The sequence below is a fragment of the Botrytis porri genome, assembly GCF_014898465.1.
Source record: "Botrytis porri strain MUCL 3234 chromosome Unknown BPOR_004, whole genome shotgun sequence".
NCBI lineage: Eukaryota > Fungi > Ascomycota > Leotiomycetes > Helotiales > Sclerotiniaceae > Botrytis > Botrytis porri.
In genome coordinates this window covers 648981-664645 of record NW_024066078.1, presented here as the reverse complement: position 1 = coordinate 664645, position 15665 = coordinate 648981, and the positions used below count along the sequence as shown (strand labels likewise).

General features: G+C 41.9%; 5 protein-coding genes across 5 annotated transcripts; 1 reads left to right on the top strand and 4 right to left on the bottom strand.

Moving 5' to 3' along the window:
* Nucleotides 1–4032: 4032 nt before the first annotated feature.
* EAF01_003179 (uncharacterized protein) lies at nt 4033–6900 on the bottom strand. The gene is made up of 5 exons (XM_038911433.1): nt 5905–6900; nt 5430–5828; nt 5281–5367; nt 4812–5229; nt 4033–4762 (listed from the first exon to the last, which is right to left on the bottom strand). Exons 1-5 carry the CDS (start codon nt 6171–6173, stop codon nt 4421–4423), a joined length of 1515 nt encoding a protein of 504 aa, XP_038772668.1. The 5' UTR covers nt 6174–6900; the 3' UTR covers nt 4033–4420.
* A 1376-nt stretch (nt 6901–8276) lies between these two features.
* Nucleotides 8277–8864, top strand: EAF01_003178 (uncharacterized protein; the record flags this gene model as incomplete). Its single annotated transcript, XM_038911432.1, has 1 exon — nt 8277–8864. The coding sequence occupies one exon, from the start codon at nt 8277–8279 to the stop codon at nt 8862–8864; it is 588 nt and encodes a 195-aa protein (XP_038772667.1).
* A 212-nt stretch (nt 8865–9076) lies between these two features.
* EAF01_003177 (uncharacterized protein) lies at nt 9077–10880 on the bottom strand. The gene is made up of 5 exons (XM_038911431.1): nt 10576–10880; nt 10462–10502; nt 10237–10385; nt 9761–10159; nt 9077–9696 (listed from the first exon to the last, which is right to left on the bottom strand). Exons 1-5 carry the CDS (start codon nt 10585–10587, stop codon nt 9602–9604), a joined length of 696 nt encoding a protein of 231 aa, XP_038772666.1. The 5' UTR covers nt 10588–10880; the 3' UTR covers nt 9077–9601.
* Nucleotides 10881–11458: 578 nt separating this feature from the next.
* EAF01_003176 (uncharacterized protein) lies at nt 11459–12488 on the bottom strand (the record flags this gene model as incomplete). Its single annotated transcript, XM_038911430.1, has 5 exons — nt 11459–11526; nt 11581–11709; nt 11764–12022; nt 12075–12272; nt 12357–12488. 5 exons carry the CDS (start codon nt 12486–12488, stop codon nt 11459–11461), a joined length of 786 nt encoding a protein of 261 aa, XP_038772665.1.
* A 1201-nt stretch (nt 12489–13689) lies between these two features.
* On the bottom strand, nt 13690–15041 carry EAF01_003175 (uncharacterized protein; the record flags this gene model as incomplete). Its single annotated transcript, XM_038911429.1, has 3 exons — nt 13690–13832; nt 13884–14745; nt 14922–15041. 3 exons carry the CDS (start codon nt 15039–15041, stop codon nt 13690–13692), a joined length of 1125 nt encoding a protein of 374 aa, XP_038772664.1.
* Nucleotides 15042–15665: the final 624 nt, after the last annotated feature.

Genomic DNA, 15665 nt, shown 5'->3' with positions numbered 1-15665 from the left:
TTGTTGTGTTTCTGTGAGTATAGCAGATAGTTCGTAGTCATCTCTTTTCGTCGTCTTCGTGTTGGGAGCTGGATTTGTATTTAAGGTTTGGAAATAGTTGATTAATTGTATGGACATCAGTCTGATAAAGAGTATCTGTAAAAGAAAGTCTACGAGATGTGCGTTGGAAGTTTTGAAACTGTAGTTCTTGCCGAGAGAACGTCATCACTAGTGACATATCTTGGGACTTGTGCAAACGAATTTTGTGTTCCCGTAATATTTTACCTTCGTCGTAGATCTCACTAATTCACATTATGCGATCTCATCTCGGGAAGAAACACAGAGCTGTTATGGGATATAAAGCTCGATTTAGTTGTACGGAATATTCTACTCGGAACTTTGGAAGGAGAGGTACTTGGATATATTGTATGTCTATAATAGTATGTTATCTAGTGATTGGATTTTATTTTCTAGTGCCTATTGAGAGATCTCAAAGTGAAGTAATGTAAAGCAAAAGATCGAAAAGAAAGGAGACTAATTCCAATAGATCAACTAGCTTTCGAGCCGTTCCTACGAGCATTCGAATCGGGGAATATTTGGATATAGTACACATCTACAAACAGGCATTTCAAAGCTCATCCTGACAAGTTAATGATTAGCTTGAGCCGCGGACGATTGCTTAAGAATGTCCATCTTCTTGAGTAAGGAAAGCGAGGCTTGGTTTATACCTAATGTAACTTCGAAGGAATTCTAGAACAAGTTCGTTCCGTAGTCAGGAGACTCCTCAAGGATATCCGAGATATTCAATACATGTACCTAGTACTATTTCCATACTGTACCTTTTAGGAAGATCATCTACATATAATACATTCGATTACTCCAATAAATCCACTCGAATCATCGAGAATATGCACAAAATAGCCCCGAATACATCTATTACCCGTCTCAAACAAATTAGATTATGTATTTATGAGCTTCAATACTACCCTCTGAGGATATGGGTAGTATTTCTTAATATTGAATCCTAGAATCATGGGAATGATTCCTCTTTTAGAGCAGCTCCTTCATTCATACATACACACGCACCAATTTTTCGACCTACTTCTGGGGCCGTATAAGGATAGAAGAGAAAATCGAGGTGATAGAATGTGATTGCTCATTCTGTTCCAAAGTGTTTTCAAGTGAAAGACAGAGACCAAAGCTAGATTAGGGCGTCATACTTCCATCCGAACCCCAGAATTAGGAGATAAGCAATACCAGCGGAGTCGATGCAAATGAAGCGAAGATTCGCTTAGGGATATAATCGCTAACAACGACAGCGAATGTAATGAGCTAGATAAAGTTTTTGTGTGGAATTTCTACTTTTTCATAATGATGATGATGATGATGTTGATCAGGACTCATACCTGTAATATTATTCGTAGATGTCGGCTTTATTTCCTTTTTGTGTTTTTAGTTTTGTGGGAAGTCGCAGGGTTGAAGCATAAGTAGTAGCACCCGCCAACTAATTTTTTCTTTTTCTTTTACAGATTAAATCCATCTAATTCTTATAACTTACAAATACTCTCTATCTGTCTTTAAAGTGTTGCGTAACGTAGCGAATTCACCAAATGAAAGACTAATCACATATCCCAATTCTAGAAGATAGTCTTTCAGCTGAGCATCAGAACTCTTCCCACTTCAACACTTCTCGAAATCTGCATCAGAGGCTCATGAGTAACCCATAATTTTCTTGTTGAGCACCAATGTGTAATTTCAAACCTAGTAAAACAGAGTATTCGACATCATAACTTTCCATTCAATCAAGAGTCTGAATCAAACTCACAGTCACGGATTGGATATGAGCTCTCGATTTCGGGATTCGAAAGTAATGCAAGTTGATAACACAGCAATTGGAGTGATTTTATTGTAGCGTTGATACGATTTAACTTCTGGGGGCTTAGAAGCTTTGAATTGCGTGACGACTCCGAATCATTGAGATGCTCTGCTTCAGACTCAACGCTGAGTATACTTTTACGATTTAATATCCTTGACAAATAGCTCAAAAAAGGCCCTCAAGACTCATATTTCTCGTGTAAAGACCCATTTAACAGAAGTTCTCCATCTTCTAATCTGAGGGATGCCATATAAACTTCTCCCAAAAAGCAACACAGTATCTCTCACAATACATATCCGGATCCAGCCAGACTTAAAACCAACCCTCAACAATCCACGCCGAAAAAACGAAGGACCTCCAGGAATCATCCATTCATCTTATCTCTGTTGCTTGATGCATTCTCCGAGACTATTCCTCTCCATCCCTTCAAAAAATGGTTTGGATCAAGATATAAATCAATCACCCTTTTACTGCGAAGTAAGTTGTCTATACATCTCTGTTTTTGATTTGTATTTGTCTATCTGTCTTCTTATCTACCTATCTACCAATTTATGTACCAAATTGTATTCACATTCTTCAGCTTATAACTATTTATACTCATCTACCCACCCACCCACTGATTCCCTCCCTCCCATCCATAACACTCACTCCCCACCCCCCTACGCCTCTCAGAACTACATAATATCCCTCTGGTTTCCCTTTCCACCCTCATACTCCTCGCTAAAGCTTTTTATTTTTTCCCTTTTTTCTCCCCCTTTTTATATATACATACCGATCCCAATTCCAAGCCTGAAGCTTCGAAGCTTCGAAGCTCCAAAAACCCCAGTCCCCAAACAATTCCTTAAAACCTACCTTTCCCCTAAAACTAATCATTTAGTTCAACCCAACTCAACTCAACTTAACTCAACCACAAAAAAACAACAGCGAAAAAAACAAGAACTCACCTCAACATCCGAACCAAACTCTAGTACTATCACCATTTCCATTTCTATCTCCATAACCATTACTATAATAATAACAATCAAATCAACTAAATCCATCTATTTACTTCTCTCCCCTCTTTTCTCTCTTCTAAATTTCCCGTCCCCTATCTTTTTTCTACTCTCCTCACTCCCCCTTTCCATTCCCCTCTTTTCTCTTCCCCTCTGCTCCTATAAATCTCCCTCCCCCTCTCCATCTCCATCTCCCTATTCCCTTCTTTCCTCAATTCCCAATTTCCCCCTCATATTCCTAAATCCTATAAACGTAAACATACTCACACATCCACATCCACAAATACCATACACTACACCACATACTCCTTACCAACTATCTCCTTCCCTTCCCTATATATTTCCCTTCCTCCCTTTCATACTATTCCTATTCTATCCATCCCATTTATAACTTCCCCTATTCTTTCCCTCCCCTCTCTTTCTATTCCCTCCCTCCCTTCCATTCCTTCCCTTATTTTCCCCTTTATGTAATTTACACATGACCCTTACAATCCACCTCCACCTCCACCTCCGCCTCTATGTCCATCTCTTCCACCTCCGCCATCCTCCCATCTCCTCTCCCATTCTCCTCTCCATATAATTCCCACACACCACCTCCCATTCTTTCTCTTCCTCCCTTATCTTCCCCCTCCTTTCATGTTCCCCATCCACCCTTCATACTCTTCACATAAAGCACTTACAAGACACCCCCTTCCCTATCCATCCCATACCATCCACCACTCTTACTTTCCCCCCTCCCTTTATCCCCGCCCCTCATAAAACTTACTATATATAGAAACAAGTTTCCACCTCCGCCGCCTTCCCACTCTCCCCTCTCTCCTCTCCCATTCTCTCTCCCCTCCTACGTCACCTTCCTCCTCCTCCCCTCCCTCCACCCACACATCTCCTTCCCCCTCTTCCCCCCACACACTTCCCTCCCAATCCCAATCCTTTCAACCCCCCTTTCCAAAGCTCGTCCCCCATACCACCCCATCCCACCCTATCCCATCCCAACATTCAATCTCAATTTTAATATCCCATATACAAAAAATCTATTCATCCATCTACCTATTCATGAAATTACCACACCATCTCATTAACCAGTCCACCCCGATTTTACCTATCCTTCCTCGCCGTAATCCTAACCCATATCACTCATCCCCAAACCTCACTCTGTATTCTAACAAACATTTCATTCTTCACATCTCACAAACAACCTACATACCCACCTACCTATACCACACGATCCCTCCCGAAACTGAACACACCACACAAACAAAATTCAGACCAGGAATCATTTTGTATTTCTCACCATGAATAATGAACAGTTTAAAAAAAGATAATATGCAACATCACATCCTTTACAATTCCATTTCTTTCCCATTCCCATTCCCCATCCCATCCATCCATCCATTCAGCCAGCCATCCATCAGTCGATTCCCCATATCATCACTCTTCATCCATTTCCGTTTCCATCCCCAAAATAGAGTTCTCTAAAAACCCTATCCCTTCCCTTCCCTTTCAATATCATTCATGACATGTCATGGTTTCCTCAATACATCCTATCCTATTGTTCACCCCTCGATTAATCTTCTCAAGGACTGGCCCAGCCTCCTGCAACATCTACCCATTCTGCCAAACAACTTCCTTGTTTGCCTTCTACATCCACAATATCCGTGTCGCATCTACATCTACATCCAACTCCGTTTTCCTTGACTGGATCCCAATTGTCCCAGTATTCATCTTCTTCCTTTCGTTTCTTCTCGTCTAATGTTGTATTTTCAAGATAAGGTTCGCGCGCTCTTTGACGTGCGGGTGCGTTTGCTGGGCAATGTTGAATAGTTGTATGTCTATAGCCAAAATCACGGAAGTAATGAATATCGCGAGGGGCGAGAAGAGCACCAGCGGCTAAAGAATGGATGGGTGCGTCACCCCACTGGTTTACTGTTAGTACAATACTGGAAACTTTCAAGAGATTGACTTACTCTCTCCATCCAAAATCCACCACTGCGATCCATCATTTGGAAGAAGTCTTCATATTCCTTACTTCTGAACCAACTGAGTCTAGCAATTTCGAAATTCGACCAGAAATGACACATATTGTACTTTTCTCCTTCCATAGCTTCTGGATCGATTTCTGGTAAAGATGCGCGAGATGGATCGCCTCGAAGAATTTCTTCAGGTAATGGCCTTTTATAAGCGGGATCATCTTCAGGGACTTCCTTTGGCTCCTCAGGAGGAGGCTCGACGAACATTTCCCATAACCCTTGAGATGTAATGTTATTGACGCGTTTGTATGCAGATGCGTAACGGAAAATATTTGGAACCGTTTCTTTCAATTCCTTGACGGCAATAGTGAAACCATAAGTCTTATTCGAGTCGATCATCTTAAGGAAAGGATCACTATGGATTTGTTAGCTTGATCTATAGACGCTCCACGAAAGTAAGACATACTATGTGATATCACAGAAATATTTAATTTCTGGCTCAAGACGCCAGTACCACTCATATTTAGCTAGAAGCTCATGCTTGTAAAAGAATCTAATCCCTTGTCAGCATTTCCTCATTCTCCCCAAGCTCATGATTGTGTTCTGTGGACATACCCTGAATAGAATCTGCACATAGCATGGTAACTTTCCATACCACCATACATAATTGCAGCATCACCTTGTTTTGCAATACCCTCTTTAGCAACTTTAGGATCAATCCATTCTGGGAATCCCCAATGTCTAGGGTCGATGGTTCCAAATTCACATGGCCCACTGGTATAGTTTTGAATGACTTCCTTGAATGTCGAGTTGAATTCTTGATCGTTGAGGAAAACGTAAGGATAATGATACCATCGATTGAAATGCCTTTCGATAGATTTCACTGATTGAATGACTCCCTCCAATTCCTTATTTCTTGCTAGCACAACGAATGCTGCATTGGCTCTTGGTTGACTGGTATCAGGCTCCGCGCATCCCGTCACGAAGACCTTGTCGTGTTGTTCACTGATCCTCCTACAATCACACAAAAATGTTAGTGACCAGTGCATTCAAAAAGAAGCAAGAGAGATTGATAGATCCAAAAACATACCGGATAGCTGGTGGTGCTCCAGCTGGCATTAACATTCCCACACCCGATTTAGGATGGCGAACAAAAAGCACCAAAATCAATACAACGACAATGCATGGAAATAATAAAACTACGCCGAGTGGTATCGAAATGCTGGAATTGCCCTTTAATCGAAGCGGCCGCCTGAAAAACGCAAATCTGGAAGTGGTTTTTGGCTTCTCCTTCACATCACCCAATGGTAATTGTGCCGATGAAGGCATGCGCTTCATTACCCTCTGAACGAAACTCATGGTGGTTGTGGTTGAGATAGTTGAGGATTCGTTCGTAGACCAAATTTCGAGATAGGGGGAATTTATGTCGACCCCAGGCCGTTATTGGAAGAGGACACTACCCAGTGTGTGCCGTATCTGGATTATTTGATAATATTACAAAAAGTAATGGGAATAGAGTGTATGATTGAATATCGAATCGAAAAGATTCTACGTGGTATTTCCTTTGGCAGAGTCGCTATTCCTTTCTAATAAAAACCGATGATACTTTTTCTAATAACGAGCGACTTGGACCTTTGGGTGTCCTCGAAGATAGAAACACTTTTGCGATAAGCTCAACGTGTCTGTGATGATTCCGAGGAGTTTCTGCCGTCAACATAAAAGAAATAAATCTGTTATGTTGATGGCGAGAAGAAGGATGAAAATATTATGACATGTAAATTTTCAGAGGAATTCGTAATTGTGAATTGTCGTGTGTTGCAATGCAATCAAATGAATGGGCTAGAACGACTTGGGGGGGGGGGAGATTTTTGGAGAAAAGGGAACTGAGATGAGGTGGCCTGTGGTTATTTGCGGGAGTGGAGTATTTCTGGAAGGGTTTGTCAGGCCAGAGAAGGATTTTGGATTTTGGTATGAGTGTGGTGTATGGGTGTGGGTGTGGGTGTATTTTTTTTAGGTTAAGATTAGGGGAATGGTAAGTGAAAAGTGGAGAGGAAAGTTTTGGGATGAATGATGAGTGAGGGAGAGAAATGATAGGAGAAGATGTTGATGTTTGATGTTTGATGTTTGATGTTCAGATGTTCTACAAAATGAGACGAGAATGACAAGATTGACAAGACGACCTACCTAACTACTTGTGTACTAACAAAACCGATTGAATTGGATAAAGGAGACTGGACGATGGACGGGTAGGTAGGTAGGTAACGTCGATTCATTCCGATATTGTATAATGGAAAGGTCAACTTCAATTACCCAAGTACCTACCTAGGTACTCAACAATACTTCATACATTCATCCCAATGGCAACTAAGAAGCAATCACAGAGCAAAATGTATTACGGCTAGAGAAGCAATCCTAGTTATTGCCTCTTATTCCAAACCTCATTTTGATATCTGTACGTATGCTATATGGAGGTTTTGACATAATGAGTAAGGTTAACTTGTTGCTCTATTGACTAGGTAGGATAGGATGTGTGTATCTGAAATGCCCCTGAATGCATTGAGGAAGTCTAGAGACCTCATCACATAGATGAGCGAAGGATGGATAGATGAACCATCTCATATTCTACCAGGAAAGAATCCTCTAACGATAGGAGAATAATATCTATCCATCAGTCTCAACAATGGGGATAAGTGAATATATATCCTGGGGGTTGAGATTCATGATAACCTTTATTAACATTGATATCAATATACTTGACTCAGTTGTGAGCTTCATAGATAGCTGCTTACTTGTATACAACAACACCATAACAAATCTCCGACTAAGCAACCATCTGCATCTAACCCATCACAGAACTCACATAAAGTCTAAAGTCATTCTAGAACATCAACCCCCCTTCTTTTCCACATTATACATCAGATATCGTGCACCCAAAAGCCGCACTCATCAAATCGGAGATTTTCAATCCCATTTCAGTCCTCCCAAAGATCCTTAAAAACAACCAGTTCTCCTATTCCATCCATCTATCCATCCATCCCAACCACAGAAGATATTCACCCACCTCATTGGCCAACCGTATATTTTCTTACTAATACAACCAAGTTTCAACACCAATTTCCATCTCAAGTAATCTCGACATTCGTAGACAAACAGCATCAAAGCTATCTCTACCCCGCCGTATAAAATTTAAAAGCTTTGGATCTGGTCTGGGGTCGCTTGTCGCATATCGATATCGATATCAATCAATACTCATATCAATACTACCTATCGATACCACCACCAATACACAATACCCAATACACAACACCCAATACCCAATACACAATACTCAATACCCAATACCCAATACACAATACTCAATACCCAATACCCAATACCCAACACTCAACACTCAACACTCAACACCCAAACCTCAAACCTCAAACCTCAAACACCACACCCCCCTTCCCCCTCCCCCCAATCATGTCCAAAATAACCTCCAAAAACCTCTCCTACGACAGCACTCTCCCCCCCTTCCTCCAACGACTTCAATCCAACCACTCCACCACCTCCGATGGCCGCCACGAATTCACCATCTCCCGTCCCCGCAAACCCATTGACGAAGAAGCCGAGCGGGAAAGCGAGCCTGTGGTCTTTGACGAGGTGAGCGGAGAGACGTTGAGTAAAGATGAGTGGGAGAGACGGGAGAAAGAACGGGAAGAAGGAGAGGGAGTGAAGGAAACTGAGGGGGGAGAAGGAGAAGGGGTGGAAAAGAAAGAGAAAGAGAAAGAGAGTGCGAATGCGAAAATGGCGGTAGGGATTGGAGGGAGTAAGAAGAGGAAGGTGGGGAAGGTTATTGGGGGGTTGGAGGATGAGGAGGGTGAGGGCGAGGAAGAGAATGGAGAGGAAGGGGAGAAAGGTGATAATAAGTCCTCGAGTAAAAAAGATACGGGGAATCAGAAGCAGAGTGGAACTGGTAAAATTGGAGTCACAGCTGCGTCAAAGACGAAACCTAAAGCTGCGGCAAAGAAGGGTAAAAAGATTAAGTTGAGCTTCGGGGATGATGAATAGGAGAATCCAAACTCGGGTTTCTTGAAAGAATACTATGGGAGTCATTTGATAAGCATTTAAAGGAGCACATGGGAAAATGGCGTTTGGAATTGAAATGATACCCGGCTACTATTAGTTAGCCAACCAACCTAGTCCTGGTGGTTTGCAGCATTGATAAAAAATGTATCGATGAAATCACATGAAAATCATAAACTCGCAATTAAACATACTAGTGCTTTGCAAAGATTCTATTTCATTCCTATTCAATTTCCTCCTACCACCCATCCCATTCGTTGATCCATTCATTCAATTTTACCAGTTATGTATCTCGTGAGCCACCACGATCTGATCTGATCCACCGTCCCAATCGCTATGCTTCCTAGACAAATATTGACCGAAAACAAGTAATGTAACGCAACCTTCTGCAAGAGGACTTCGAGGAAGTACGCCCACCTGCTCACGCCCTACCGCCTCCCTTCAATGAAGACGAGAAAAAGTAACTAAAAAAATATAGCAATCGAAATGCCATCCTATGCCCGATGATGAAAATTGGAACGCCGTGGAAGTTGGATTTGTGACTGATGAGTCCTCCCCTCGCTTGCGTAAAAGTTCTATGAAAAACGCTTTTCGAAGTAGTTGCCCTAGATGAATGCATCCATCAACCATCCATGATCCAATTTCAACACCTATGTTACTTTCCCCCAAATTTGTGTATTATCGCTAGACTTCTCCATATTCGTTGAAATATCATCTCCTATCTAGTAATTTTTTCCTTGCATGGACTGGACGAAATCCCAAAGCATCTTGACCAATGAGTCTGGTAATGTATACAAATCGACATGGAACTCTCCCACTGCATTCTTTGCGTTAGCATTCCCCCTTCAGCTTTCATTAATAGCGCCCAGACTCGAACTTACAGTCAACATCATTCTTCGTATATGTTTCCTCGCTCTTATTATCATGAATCATTTGCACCACATGCAAGAGGTCATCCTCCTGCAATTTGACCAATCCTTCTGCCAACTTCTCCATATCTACCTGGCCAGTCCTCTTCCTCTTCTTTCCATCGGCGTCCTTCTTTCTAATGGCTCCATTTTCATCTCCTGGAACTGGTCCTGTCTCTCTCAATGCATTAATCAACTCTCGACTTGGATTTTTGAATGTAATTGGATGTTTAGCTTCATAGCGACTCTTGGCAAAGTTGAGATCGTGTGCAATGCTATGCTTGCCTCCCGTTGGAGTAGTGAATAAATCGATCGTCATGTCGAACTCACCCCAACCCTCATTCTCACAGCGAAAGGGAGCCTCAGTAAAAGCTGTGTAGTGTGGCAAAAGTTAAACGGGAACTTGGCAAGCTTCGCGCGTAAGAAAATTCTGGAGGTTATAAACTTACTTTGGGTCGGATTTGGAAAAGTAGGATGTAAATTGTAAACTGCCTTTGTAAAGCAAGTCGCAGGCTTCTCGTTTCCATTTTCATCCAACATAAAGATTTCGATGTTCCATGATTTCATTGGGAACCCTTCTTGAAGCGCTGGTTTATCGCTGTGGAGTGAGTTTCAGCATATAGTCTCAAGATCCAGGGTAAGATTGGGAAACTGAAAGCTAGATCGCGACCTACATGTTGCGCTGCTCTGTGACGAGCTTGATCATTCTTTTAATCTGCGCCGCAGTTAGTAATTATGTTCAAAGTGCTATTAGGGAACTAAAATCTAAGCATTTCCGAATTACTCACTTCTGCCACCATCTTGACGGTATTTTGATGGTATAAGCTTTGTCGGATTTTCGAATTCTTGATGATGTCGGTCTCAATTGCGACGCGCCTGCAGTTGGCTGATCGTAATTCGAGTGGGGTACTGATATCCTTGCTAGTTTAAGCTCAAGATTATTGAGAATAAAGAATCACGTGTACTTCGAGAAGGAATTAGGGATTTGGAATTTCGTTGAGGAATTGGAGGGAATTTTAAGACTTTGAGTACTAGTATAGGAGACTTCAGCTTTCCGAGGTTGTTTGTTCTTTTGATGGAATAAACATCGAACCTAACTTAAACTTGTATAATAGTATTTACTCAAAATAAGACATTCTGCTACAGAGTCGAAGGAACGAATACAGTACCTAGCTAGGTATACATTTGTCTATATACATTTGTATATTCCACAGGTGCTTTTAACAGGAACAGGTGCTTTTAACAGGAACATCCACAAAAGGTCTATATTACAAACAAATCTTGATATTCACATCTCAAAATGTAGACAAATCAGTAGGTCCTTTGGGGATGAACGAAGGACTGGTATTTTTAGTCTAACTACATGCCATAGTCTCAAAATTGAGTACTAATCAAGCCTTCCTATCCTCCATCATCGTCATCATCATCATGATATAATCTTTGGGCAAAACCTGGACCGCCAGAATGTCTAGGTATCGATTTGTCGATGTTTACAAAAGAGGTTCTCGACAACGTGCGCGTAAATGGTTAACGGGGTATGGAAGAAATGCGTTTTAATGCAAATATGATCATAAATTCATTCCTTCAGGAAACGTGCTATGCTGGATTATGCTGTGTCGATTGAGGAGTCATTTTGGAAAGTTGAAGTAAATACGAGGTCGGATCTATCGTTTAGGCCTTGAAGAAAACTTCGTTCTCTTGTTGAGCCTTGATGAAAGCCTCCTTGAAAAGGTTTGCGTCTAGGTAAATGTCAGCTTCCATATGATAGTTGCATTTGCGGCAGAGATGCTTACTCTCGGAGTTGGCAAAACGAATAGCCAAAGTTTGTGCCTCTGGCTCGCCCTCACTAACATCTGCTGCGGCATTCCAGACCCAACTTCTATCACTACCAACGTTTGGAGACAACTTCATGTCAGGAACGACTTTGAACGGTTAGCTCAAGCTCTACATTTTACTGTTCAATGCCGTAAACATACCATAGTGGTTGGCGCAGACCTTCAAAGTCTTGTCTCGTCTCATGACCAATCTAGTCTTTCCGTTCTCCTTGTGCTTCAAGAATCGGACATCACCAGTACCACGCTCCTTCCACTCTTGAGTATCCTTGACGAACTTGAAGAGCTTAGCGCGCATCTTGAAAGTTTGCTCCTCGAGTTCCTCGTTGGTCTTAACATCGACTTTCTCGGTCAAACGAATAACTGGCTCGAAGTGGACATCCTCGGATTCTGGGGCCTCATCCTACAATATTATCAGTTGTGTTTTTGTCTGTTTGCCTATTGTCCAACAATACCTCTGGGTTCTCCTCAGCAGCAGCGGCCTTTTGTGCCTTGGCAGATCCTGAGTTATCTCCTCGGTCCTCATCCTCTTTCTTCTCCTTCTTGGCTCCACCACCGAACATCGAGAAAACATTATCAGTGATACCAGTAGCGGCAGAGGTGACAGTCGCGGCGGCAGTGGATGCGGCAGCTGTAGCCTGTTCGGTCAAGGTCTAAACATGATTATGATTAGCAAAGTGTAATAGCATCGACGACATTGCCAGATAGCAATATTAAAAAGGGAATTATCAACATACAGAACCCTCAGCTGGAGTTTCCTTGGCTGACTCCTCCTTTAAAGCTGCTGGCTCAGTGGCGAGCTTAGTCTCAGACTCAACGAGTTTGGGCTCATTGCTGGTGTTGATCTCTTGGTGTGCTGGTTCAGCCATGATGAATAGACTTATTTGGATATCTTGAAGAATATGTAGAATAAAATCTGCAGGTAACTTTTTTAATGCTGCTTTACTTGAGAAGCGTTATGGTTGGAAGGTACTTTTGGGGTGGGTAGTAGAAGTGGGAGAATGGAGGGGTCAAAAATCTGAGTTGTCAGGCAAAGATCCTAAATAGAGGTGGGCGAGCCCAAAATCAAAACAAACCAGTGTGGCTAAGCGATTTAGTGGGTTAGTGTCATTTTACTACAGTTCAAATTCAAATCTTAATTAGTTAAATCTCTCATGGTTGGATAGAATATTGCATTGAGGAACAAATGAGTGAATAAGAAAAAATGACATTCTTCCCACGTACAGTACAATATTGTTCAACCATTATCTAAAAGGTAAAGAAACAGACATAGAAACAGTAGGTAGATGGTACTGTAAATTATTATTAGTCATGTAACCTTGACTTGACTATGATGCACGGGATCTAGACTTAAACCATTACTTAGTCTGATGGATTAACTGTCGGCCCGAACATCACTCAACCTTTCTTCGACTTGCTTTAACCTTTCAATTCTTGACCTCCACCAGATTTATGCTGTGTGAAGTTCTCTACATCGTAATACCTGGCAACAAGATTGTCTCAAAGCTGCAGACCTTGTGTAAAATGAATTATATGAACATATAGATGTTTGATGACTAGATTTGTCTGTTCCTATTTGTAATATTTGAATTCAGGGTATAGAGTCCATATATCCAGGCTTGTTGGCACTCAACAATGCTAGTTGGGTGAAAGCTTAGAATACATTTATTCTTACAATGCTATTGTGTTACTGATACAAAGCCATTGTGGAGTACTCTCATGTTAATAGAGACCCTTTTACTCGATACAAATTGCAGCCTGGGCAGGAGTGCATGAGCAAATACTTGGTGATCTTGAGCCAGCACAATATAGTTATCACTTGAGGTCAGAAAACGCTGGAAGTCTTTGAAATCATTTTCTAGTGGCTGTATTATTCCTACGTTCAATTGCTCTTAAGGGCTTTCTTGCCTACATGTCCCCGCCACTCATATCCTGTATCCCATGCATAAAACGAAACTAGCTATCAATCAGAGTAGAGATTTTGGCCGCCACACAAATTAAAACAGCCATCAAAGTATTTCATCTTCTTCATCGTCTTTAGCAAATTTTCTCTTCTTTCGAGACTCGCGTTCAGTATTGTTCGAGTGTGTGCGGATGGGTGAGGTAGAAGCAATGGGAATGAATGGTGGCGAGGGGGGTGTCTGGTGATGAGCCGGGTGGAACTGCGCGACCACTGCCGTCATCTCGAACATTCAACGCCATCATCGCTGAAGCTGTGTATTATTATCTAATGTACCAATGCATTATAGAAGTCTTTGACTCACCATCTCTGATTATCTTAAATTCAGGTTCGCCAAGCTCGAGGGCAGCGTCCATTCTATCAAGATAACCATTCATCAAGTTGCAGATGCCCAACTTATCATGTACTAAGAAGTGCATAAAACCATGTACCATTCTGACATCCGTCTGACTGTACAGCTGATCAACATCTATTGGAGCAGGTTGCTTTGCCTTTGCAATGATATTTTCGTATCCAACTTCTTCAAGGTCGCTGTCAAAGTTGTTGACTTTGTCATCCGTGCCTCGCACTGTCGATGTATCACCTCCATCCAGGTCATCTTGCGCGCCGATATCTGCAAGTTGTTCAGAAGACCGAGACTTTGGTGTCTCAGAATTCTGGCTCCATTCCAAGACATTGTCATCAACAACTTCAGAAGGCAACATTGGTTCGCTCGATCCAGGGATGACATCTACCATATTATCTTTATTGAGGGCGTCCATCTGAATCTTTCGAGCGTACAAGCTGTCCTTAATATCATCGGCCGCATTGATGATATCGTTAAATGGCACACACTCATCACTTGTAATGTCTAGTTTTCGCCGATCGATTACTGCCGTTGCCCAGCCATGTGCAGATTTGAAGTGGTATTCGATGAGATAGAGCAAGTCATCCTGGCTGCAAATATTCTTGTCGAGACAATCTAGGAAGCAACGAGCCATATTTAGATGGATAGTGGCTCTATGGTAATCGCTAAGCGGCTTTCCATACTTATTGTCCAGAAGTTCGCCATAAGCATTCATTTGTTGAGGACAATTTGGTCGATCGTAAAGTTCCCTGCGGTTAGGGGCGTGAGATGCGATGTACTTCTCACTTAACATCAAGAGAGGCTTATGTGGCGTTGTAAGCTGTAAACCGAAGTTAGTAAACATCGTTGAAGCAGGAAGAATGACTCTCGGTTGTGGTGAGCAAGTTAAGTAGGCGGCTAAAGCAATACGATCTTCAAAAGAAAAGTTATATGGGGATATAGAGTAAACTTCAAGAAGCAAGGGATGTTGAAGAAGGTTAGGGATAAGAAACTTACACCATCGATGCAAAGAGAGTGACTCCTTCTTATGTTTCCGTCGCGACTGTACCGCATTCTCATCTCAATGTCGACGAGTGGCGCAACTTTCATTTTGCGGATTTCAGAATCAGACAACATATTGGACTAAGTTCCTGTCAGAGTATTGTTACGAAGTTGTGTGAACTGTAGGAAAGGATGGCGATGTTGACAATTGATAATTGCAAAGATGGTTGAGATTCGACACAGGAGGATTGAGCGCAAAGAGCTTATCAAATGTAAAGAACGAAGCAACCAATTAAACTAACGCCAATATGTTCTTGTAATGACAAGGTAGTGGTATGTTACAGGCAGTCAATCAGTTGATGGATGCAAATGGGATGTTGCGGAAAGGAAGTTCCTGGAGACAAGATCGTGGGCGCGAAACTTAAATATCGATCAAGGTGAGGCAAAGCACAGCATCACATGATAAGGCTAGATTCGCTACCTCCTCCATACAGGTACCTCCACTGTCCTTGTAAACTCCGATAATACTGCGGAGGAAGGCCGAAAGTAGACCCGATGAGGATCTGTAGAGAGGTGTAGATAGATAGGGGCTTTAAATGAGTACAATATTGGAGGTTTACAGTTCATTTTTGAGCTTGATTAATGTGTGTATAATGTGTATATAGATGTAGTTACAATAGAAGTGTATCGATTTTGCTTGTCAACCACCCACTACCCTCCCTCCAGGCTTTTTGGAATTCCTTCGCATCGTAGAGTCTT

What these genes read in the sequence shown, in the direction of transcription:
- EAF01_003179 (XM_038911433.1), bottom strand. Translation starts at nt 6,173, where the DNA reads ATGAGTTTCGTTCAGAGGGTAATGAAGCGCATGCCTTCATCGGCACAA. An exon ending in ATGTGCAGATTCTATTCAGG is followed by an intron (nt 5,368 to 5,429) that starts GTATGTCCACAG and finishes ACAAGGGATTAG; the next exon opens with ATTCTTTTACAAGCATGAGC. An exon ending in GTGGATTTTGGATGGAGAGA is followed by an intron (nt 4,763 to 4,811) that starts GTAAGTCAATCT and finishes ACAGTAAACCAG; the next exon opens with TGGGGTGACGCACCCATCCA.
- EAF01_003177 (XM_038911431.1), bottom strand. An exon ending in TTTTCCAAATCCGACCCAAA is followed by an intron (nt 10,160 to 10,236) that starts GTAAGTTTATAA and finishes CACACTACACAG; the next exon opens with CTTTTACTGAGGCTCCCTTT. An exon ending in TACGAAGAATGATGTTGACT is followed by an intron (nt 9,697 to 9,760) that starts GTAAGTTCGAGT and finishes CAAAGAATGCAG; the next exon opens with TGGGAGAGTTCCATGTCGAT.